At 41.3% G+C, this 9,186-nt stretch overlaps 1 protein-coding gene across 2 annotated transcripts in view; it reads left to right on the top strand.

Moving 5' to 3' along the window:
* Nucleotides 1–1,474: 1,474 nt before the first annotated feature.
* Nucleotides 1,475–9,186, top strand: part of cntn3b (contactin 3b) — a 40,828-nt gene continuing 33,116 nt past the window's right edge. The window contains exons 1-2 of one of the 2 annotated variants that reach the window (XM_041949808.1): nucleotides 1,475–1,529; nucleotides 3,648–3,783. In XM_041949808.1, the coding sequence (XP_041805742.1) occupies nucleotides 1,475–1,529; nucleotides 3,648–3,783 (191 nt within the window). Of the gene's footprint in view, nucleotides 1,537–3,645; nucleotides 3,784–9,186 lie in introns of both variants that reach the window. The other variant, XM_041949802.1, reaches the window with a different exon arrangement.

Below are 9,186 nucleotides of genomic sequence, written 5' to 3'. Positions count from 1 at the left end.
AAAGGGTGGGGGTGACATTTTCTGAATGCTGCTCGGTTTTGAATCAGAACAGAGCATTGCAGATTTTCTTTCATGTCAAATGGTAATTTGAGTTTTGAGTAAAAAGTGACAGCCCTGACCACTATCGACCATCGGCTAGCTTAGCTGTGGTCTCTGCATGTCGTACTTACCACCTCGTCCTCACAGTGTAGCTCTGGTTCACACTCCCTCCACCTCTGACCAAACCAGGCAAATCCAGGTTTTAGGCATACAGCGAGTTAAGAAGACTCAAAATGTGAACAGACATCTTACCTTTGAGGCATATTCCTCCTTTTTTGGCCGGCCTCCAGCTCCTGTCCTGAGCTAAAACCTCTCTGAAATTATATTAACTGTCCAGCCAAACTCCTGGTTAAACAGCAAACAAGCCCACCCCCAAAACGTCAAAGAAGCAGCATTGTAGAGATCAGTGAGTGCACTGTAATTACTGATTATTAATTACTGATTATCCTTACCCGTTCGTGTTACTGACAGAAGTAATCACAGTGCTGTAGTGCGTTCCTCGCTGCCCAACGCTGTATTCTCCTGATGACAGTAATGCTCATGACAGCCAGTCAGTCATTGTCTCAGACTTGACGGAGCTCCTCCACAGCCGCAGAGGACGTACATCTGTTTTCACAGGCTGACTTCTGCTTCCTCCAACTAGTAAACTGATCTTGATGTGTAAAATTGTTGCAGTGTCCCCTTAAAGGGATAAATACCTTGGTGCAAAAGTTCTAGATTGACAAATTTCTATCCTCTTGCAGTGTACATCGTTACGTCAGCAAACGCTAACAGCTGACAATGAAGTGTTTTACTGTCTTTGTATATGGCCCTCTTCTACTTCAGTGGATCTAAGGGAATGATGCATCTCTATAAAGTCGAAAATAGTCACTTTGCTTACATTCAGTCTGCCACCAAACCCTTTGTTAAAGTATGAAGTGGCATTTTGTGGAGTGCTGGTGCACAGGCTGCCAGCTCCTATTAATAGTCAAATACAGAGAGAGAAGTACTCTATCTTTTGAGGTCAATCATTTCCTTCCCCTCTTCTTTTTAAAGCTGCGGAATTGCTTGTTAGGCGGGATGAGATACACACACGGCAGAAGAAAACATACTCATTTAGCAGCTGTTTCTTCTTCTGTGCCACCTGAAAATCGCTCTGGCGGGTTGTGTCCTCAGGTTTTTGTCTGCTTTTTGCCCCCGTCTCCTCTCAGTTCCTCAACATTCACGTTCTCTTACTTTACAGCCTCTGCTATATAATAAGAACAAATTGTGTAACTTGGCGGTTCTGTAATCATGTTTTTTTTCTGATGAATGCTTGTCGCATTTGGATCAAAATGTCATATTTTAATAACATCCATAATTACTTTCCCTTCAGATTAAAATTCTTGTGTACAAGGGAGAGAATTCCATTCACAAGCAATTGGATGAGAGTCTTATTAACCCACGGCAACTAAACATGATGTCACCATGGAAACAAATTGTTCTGCTATCAATCACTGGATGCCTTGCAGGTAAGCTATTTTAACACATAATATGGTTGAGTCTCACTGCTCTTGTCTTGGTTTGTGTTTTGACAACATCTCTTTGAATAAATTGTTTTCCAATGCATATTCATCACAGAACAGTGCTAGTGTGTTGTGTTATTCTATAATCTAGCAAACTGAATGCATGTCTGTAAGGTTCTAAGTATCTTTTTATTCTGTGTTTATATAAAACATAGAGTTTGATCCATTAAAATTGTAAATAATCTCAAAAAGTCTCTTCTTCTCCACTGAAAAGGTTGGACTGATTAAGTTGCAGTCATTATATGTACAGCGTTGCAGCATGGTGCCCTTCACCGCTGCCTAGAGCGGTGTCCTGCTGCACATTTACAGTACAGCGTCGGGGACAGCTGGGAGTCCGATCCCATTCCTGTTTATGGCCTGTCCAGATCATTATCAGGATCCATGCAATGAATCCAGCCTCGCATTTTAGCACAATCTACTTGCCAGCGTACCTCATTCTGCCCTTGTGAGGCCACCAGGGATTTAAGCAGGAGAAGCACAGACACTCTACCAGAATGTCAACCCTTGTTCAAATGACATTGTAAATCCCAATGAATGTTATTCAAATTGGCTCATGGGTAATTCACACCCAGTACTCAAGGGAGCAAGATCCAAGCTGTCTCACCTTCCTAGCGGACAAGTGTTTTAACAGGGCCTCGGCTGCTGCCTATAGGTGCTAGTTCTGATTCAGCGTTGTGTTCATCCTCTTGGAAACCCTCTAAAATCACTACAGCCGATAACAATCATTAGGACATCTGAAGTGACATGTAGTCTGGCTCTATTGTCTGGGACTTCACAAAATACACTGACAGCTTAGATGTTAGCCTGAATGGCATTTTATTCAAATTCACATCAGGGAGAGGCTGATTAAATTGTGATGTGAATGAATTAGAGGGTAAATCTCACTTATTGCTCCATATTTCTGAACAGCCACAGAAAGCTGCTGTGATATTTGTTGTCATATCTTCTCTCCATCTATCACACACAGTGGAATATATGTTGATTCTTTGACATATTATCACCAGATAAAACCACGTGTAGTACTGCTAGCCACATGCTGCAATCTGTTAGCAGTAGGATATTAATTAGGCCTACTCTGGCCGTCTGTTGACTCCGCTTTCATTTAGTACCAGATTGTGTTCCACATCCTTTCCTTTTAAGCTGCTGGCAGATGAGTGCATCCTTATGGCCTCAATTAACCGGTGCATGCGTAGTATGACATAGATGTTCTGAAAATAGCTCACTCGGCTTTATTTATCAGCCCTGTCACTTAACGGGAATCATTAATTACTCAGGAAATATGTGAAAATTGGCTTTCTACATCAGTAGACAACTATTGTAGACTTACGAGCTCAACTTAAATCCTTGACTTTTATTATCTATTATTATATTAATGTTTCTGGAAAGTAATTAACACTGAACATCTCAGTTTAAATCTGTCACTCGGTATATGTGAGCTCTCTGCAACTGCATTAAATTTCTCCAACCCCTGAGCCAGCTAAATATTTACACAGTAATCAAAGCATTAAATCACATACTTGCAGTATTTTTATTTACTCGCGTGTGTGGAACTTTAAAGCAGGGAGATGATATATCTTGGACAGTATAGCGACAGTACGATGATTTATCACGATGATGAAGCGACAGAGTGAGGCCTGACACTATGGAAAACCGGCCCTGCGACGCAAACGTAAGCATCATGGTCCACGTTTTTGTGTGTCAGGCTCGCTTTAAATAAATGCAGCAGCATGCAGTGCGACAGATAGCAAATATGTCAGCAATAGGAATTAATGCATAACAAGGGTTGCACTGAATGCAAGAGAAGCAAAGGCTGTACACAACAAATCTTCCAGATTGTATTTCTTCCAAAAGAGGAACATTGTTCAGAGAATAGGAGATAATATATACATTATAGTGAAAAAGTAGCGCACACTGTGAGTCAGAAAGTTGCTGTATTTCAACAAGATAAACTGTTTTTCCTTGCATTGTCGGTGCTTTTACTGTGTTCGTCCAGTATTTTCTCTTGAGGTCAAAGAGACAATTTTCCTGGCTTGTACTACTATAGACTTTCTCCCCTTTCCACAGCCTGTACAGAGGATGTCATATTTCAAGGGCCAAGATGGAGGACGGAGCCAAGTGACCTCATTTTACCGATCAACTCCCCAGACCAGCAGGCTACCATCACGTGCGAGGCAGAAGGCAGCCCTCCTCCGCAGTACAGGTAAATTACCACATCAAAGTTACGCTCCCCACGAGCCTCGGCTCAACTGTCTGCCCGCTTTGACTCTACATCCACATCACATGCTGAAAATCCATTGCTGTTTAATTGCTTGTGAATCTTCATTGCTGCTTCCACGGAAATCAAAGAGGCTACCGATAGCGTTGATTGCTATTGATTTGTTAAAGAACGACGTTTTTTTCTGGACATAAATGCTCGAGAGAGAGATTACGCACCAGCCAACTAAAAGACAGGCTTCAAAGAGCGACTGCTTAATTGAGCATCAGTTTCTAATTGAACAAAGCTTATCTATTTTCAGCCTGAGCTACTGTATGATGAAGAGTTAGAGTCAGATTGATGTGGCTGATGAATGCCAACTCCTCAGATATGAGTGAGGTTAACTTTATTAATGATAAGATTTAAGCCTCTGTACGCCTAAAGCTGATGATTTATAATAAGGTGCGCAGCTTAAGGAATCATTAGGGGAGAAAAGGAGATCCCAGTGACTCATTTGCGCCACAGATCCTTTGATATGTCCCTGGCTATTTCCTTGCGGTGCAGAGAGCATGCCTGAAAATGGCAGCTGGCGATGTTTTTTGCGGTAGATTGTGTTTCGGAGCTTGGTCAGCACCATGTGGATGCACAGCAAGCAGGGGAGAGAGGCAGTAACCTTGTGAGTGACATTCCGTTAAATGCTTACATTTCCTATAATGTGTCTACGCTGAAGACACGGTCCAGGCACAGCAGCGGGGGGTATCATTATACTTGTTGTGCAGCCTGAGCTATCCCGAGATGAAGCTGCAGCCATCACTCGCATTATTTCACCCCCGACTTCAAACAGTCTGACGCTCACTGATGTTGCTGAAGAGGTTTTCTCTTTCGGGTCCTTTGTGGAGTTAACGCAATAGTGGGAAACGCTGTTGTCATCAGTATGTTCTGCCACTTTTTCTCCAGCTGAGCAAGAACGTAGTATTGCAAGAGCAGCTATGCTCAGATTATAACTATTACACTGCTACATGTTAAACACATATTAAAGCCGCAGCAATCAATATTTTATATGAACAATGGATCAAATGACCATGTGTAATGTGAAAGGACTCAAACCCACAGAGATTCATGGCCAACCCTGCCTTTCCCATTAGCGTTATGGAGCGTTTTAGTGTCCTAAACCTTACTTTTGTTTCACATCCTGGTACTTTTACTGTTTTGGTTGAGTCCCACTGCTTTCAGCAAAAGGTCCAGCAGCAGAAGCAGCTGTTTTTAGCAGAAAAGCTCTGATAGATGGACTTCAGGGTGCTTGCCCAGCTCCACACGGCTTTCTCTGAGGCCAGTTTTTCCTTATTCTTATCGAAAGAAAATATTGCTGGAAATTTAGTTTGCTTTGAAGTAGCAGTTATATCTGTCAGGGGTGGGTGGAGACCAAAATAATGCTAAAAGTCAGTATTTGACTTGAATGTGTCAGGTCAAAGGACCACAACTCCAATTGAATGCCAGTGTTGCTTCATGCCTGATTGATGCTTAAACAAGCAATAGTTTTCTAACATATTAGCTGCTAACACATTAGCCACAGCAACCTTACAAGGCAATAACTGTTCAAGCTTGTGATTTTGAGCTTGTTGTTGAGTTCTGACCTTCAGTGGCCAGACACAAACAAACAAATCAAAAACTGGCAGCTTTATGTTCTCTGATTTAAGATTTAGAAATAATGTGATGCACTGCAGGATATGGTTGTTCATCACCTTAATATTTGTTTTTTAATTGAAACAAACTACGAAATATAGACCATCTACATCTTAATGAGATCACTGTAATTTTTCTGACCCTTTCTTTTGCTCTGATTTTATATAAACCGATTATTTAACTTCATCCTGCTTCTCTAGCAAGCTCTGTGTATCTCTTACTTTGTCTGTTTCTAGAGTTTTCACCTGGAGTTCACTGATTCTCCTCCATTTGAAGCACTCAGCTCCTGTTTGTAGTACAAAACAACACATATATCTCTCTGGCGGTATTCATCTAGGTCAGTAGTTCTACTGTTTGAAGTCAGTGCCCTCAATTATGAATAAAAAATCCGAAACCAGGTTAAAAAGGAAGAATTGATGTTTGAGTGAGCGAACTCTCACCGCTGTGGACTGACATTTCTGATAATGCTCTTAAAGACACTCAATTCCTACCATTAATTTAACTTTGAGGGTTAGGGTTAGGGAGTCATTTTTTTTTAGCTCTATTTGGGTTGCATCAGTTTTTCTGACACTGATTGTCCTTGACTTGTTTCCCTTCGGGCAAGGAGAGGACTGTTTTGTCCTGATGATAAAATAGAGAGAATAAATTCTTAGCAATTTTAAACACTGAAATTAGACCCTCAAAATGTCCTAAGCAGCCTGAAAAAAATGCCTTTAGGAAGTGGTCATGCTGTGACTTTCACCGGAGTCTGCAAACTATGCATGGGCCTAGGCCCTGCAAATGAACAGTATTTGTATAATTAGATATGCCAAGTGAGGGGGTATTACATTCAGAGCTCCACACTTAATTTCCTCAGTTACTGCAGCTATTAAGAAAAATTCATCCATTTGGTTTAATATCCATAGAAAAAATTGGGTCGCACAATATTGAATTTGTCAGAGAAGATGATGTTAACCCTTGTCAGAGAGCCACTGTAGCGCTGAATGTGTCAGCTCTTTTGCGTTCTCTCGAGTGTTTCGGCTTTGCCGCATATCCCGCAGTAATAAAATCTATGTAAAATGTAGATAAGATGAAACTATCATTTAGATTTATTTGAATTCAGCGGATGGTGGCCAAATATACCATGGAATAGATTTCCAGCACAGCTGCAATGAGCTAAAGCATAGTATGTAGTAATACAAGGAACACAGTGTTGTATTGGTTGTTTGTGTCATTGACATACAACTGGCCAGCCCACACACACTTTTTGTCATTCAGATAATATGTGGAAATGCTGAGAGTGATTAACCTGCAGCAGGATGATGCACAGGTGATTGAGTCAAAATAAAATACAGTGTACCACTAACGCAGGAAGAGGGAGTGGAAACCCGTAAAATGTAAAAGAAAAACTTCCTGGCACACTTTCTCTTGTGATATAGATGAAATTACACATTGGTGATGTCTAACGGTGATATGGAGGCAGATAAGACATGCTGTTTAAGCTTTAAAATCCTGTCTGGCTGATTTAAATACAAGAGTACAGATAGCAGATGTGATCAAATGAGAATATCAGGTTGTCGTTTGTGTTTATGCTGATAACCTTTGCTAGTTAGTTTAACACTGTCTCATTTTGCTTCCAGTGCCTCGCGCCGCTCCACCCCGCGCACTCGATGACGCCGTGAATATACAAACGGGGATGCTGACAGTTCTTCAGTTGACAAATAGTCCAGTGTAGCGCCAGAGCACACTCCAGGGCTCAGAGCCGCGCTTTATGAATACACCTGTCACTGTGTTTACTATGAATCTGCTGTAACACAGGATCAAGGGCACAGCAGTGATTGGAAGGGGGGGGGGGGGTATAAAAAAAAGTACTCTGGCTGGTGTCTGCTATCATGTAATGTGACTTCAGGCAGATGTATGACTCTACCTTTATTCGGTGCAGGGTAACAGGGACATAAATAGAACTGGGATGGCGTGATTAGAAGATTTTTTGTGTGTGTGTTATGAATTCAGCCGCAGCATAGAGCCAGATAACGGCTGAATCTGGAGATTGTTCAATCGATTTTTATCTTCTGGAGGGTCACTTGTCCTTTTATAGGGTGAGAAAATTCTATGACCTTAGGGCTTATGAAATCATTGCAAACCCAATGGGATAAACTGGAAGAATGCAGGCCTGTGGTCTTAAAGAAAGCCAATAGTTTCGAATTTCTGGAAGGTCCATATATGGACTTGAATTATTTAGTCTATTGGTACTTGGTGAACATGAATTTATTTATTTTACTTTTAATTTGAATAAAAACATCATCCAGGCTATAAATTGTAATTGTAAATGGTGTTATGCCTGCTGATAAGGGTGCATAACTGTGTGTGTGTGTGTGCACATGTACTGTGTACATTATTTGTTCTTATTCCATAGGCATTTTCATGCAGATACACACATACACACACACAAACACACGGCGATACAGTGTGGTTTTAGGAAAATTTATTGTGTTACATTCGGCTGGAAGGCCAAATGAATATCAATTTATTAAAAAGCAGCAGCAATAACCTACTAAACATAATTGTAGAGAGTACCCTGGTCAGCAGTTGGATTTCCATTATCAGCTCTAAGCTCTGCTTGTGCGTGTGTGTGTGTGTGTGAACAGTATGTGGTCTGTGTGGTCACTGCCGTCTCTGTGGGTGTCTGGCCTCAAGGAAAGCCAGGTGAGCCAGCGCTGCAGTACAATCCCCAGTCTATTTGATGAGGAGACCTCATGCAAAATTGATGTGAACCTCAAGGTCATGGGGAGTTCATTCAGAGCATGCTCAGATCATCCCGCGCCTGCAGCACACCGCAGCGAATAGGCCTGTTCTGCTGGACTCTGTCGGACTCACTGTAAGCTCCTCTCGGGCTGATGGGGTGCTGGATTCAATATGATTCAGTTTGGGCCGTGCTGACATTAAGACCTCTGCTCTGCCTGTTTCACCTTTCTGTTTTTACTGCTGCAGTTGTGTTTGAGAGGGAATTATAATGAAGGAGCGAGGGAATTATTATTTTTGAAATGAGAACAAATTGCTATGATGTCTGGTGCTCATTAGCAATAAACCGGCCACAAGTATAAATCTGCTTATTGATTATGCTAACAGTTTTTTAGGTTGATTTAATCTGTTGTATTGCGGTTGTTCACCAACCTTTTTGTCTCGCGGCCCCTCGGAACAAAGTAAAGTCTGCTTGTGGTCCTCCATCACAGGTTATGGCCTTAGTATGGATGGATGGAGCTGTGAGCAGTTCTACCAAACAGAGCTCCTCCCTCTCAGACTGTTGAAATGAAATCACTTTTAGAGGACTGAGGAAAGTGAAAATACCCAGTATTTCACACGAAAAAAAAAGCAGAGTGTATCATACAGTTGGTGGTGGGTAAACATTTCAGTGTCTTAAGAAGAGAAGAACTCATGCCTCCTGTCTGAAATTCACCTTTCATTATACAGTCCTGGGAATTATTCTACCACGTATAGTGGACTCTGACCGAGATGCATCTTGTAAATGTTTTATACATTGCAGCCAATGGCTTTACTCATGGTTAATAAATCATTTAATAGTGTTCTTAGATCAGTTGTAAACCATTAATAAGCAAAAGTTTTAACTTCAGCATGTTTTTTCATTAGACTCATCGAAAGTCATTTATTAATAACTCACTCTAACTGCTTACTTGATGGTTTATTACCCTTCATTAATGACATACCGACATGTCCAACTGCAGACTG

This window comes from Chelmon rostratus, chromosome 2 (assembly GCF_017976325.1).
Source record: "Chelmon rostratus isolate fCheRos1 chromosome 2, fCheRos1.pri, whole genome shotgun sequence".
NCBI classification, from domain to species: domain Eukaryota; kingdom Metazoa; phylum Chordata; class Actinopteri; order Chaetodontiformes; family Chaetodontidae; genus Chelmon; species Chelmon rostratus.
The sequence above is the reverse complement of the archived record's forward strand: the minus strand, read 5'-3'. Positions and strand labels throughout refer to the sequence as shown.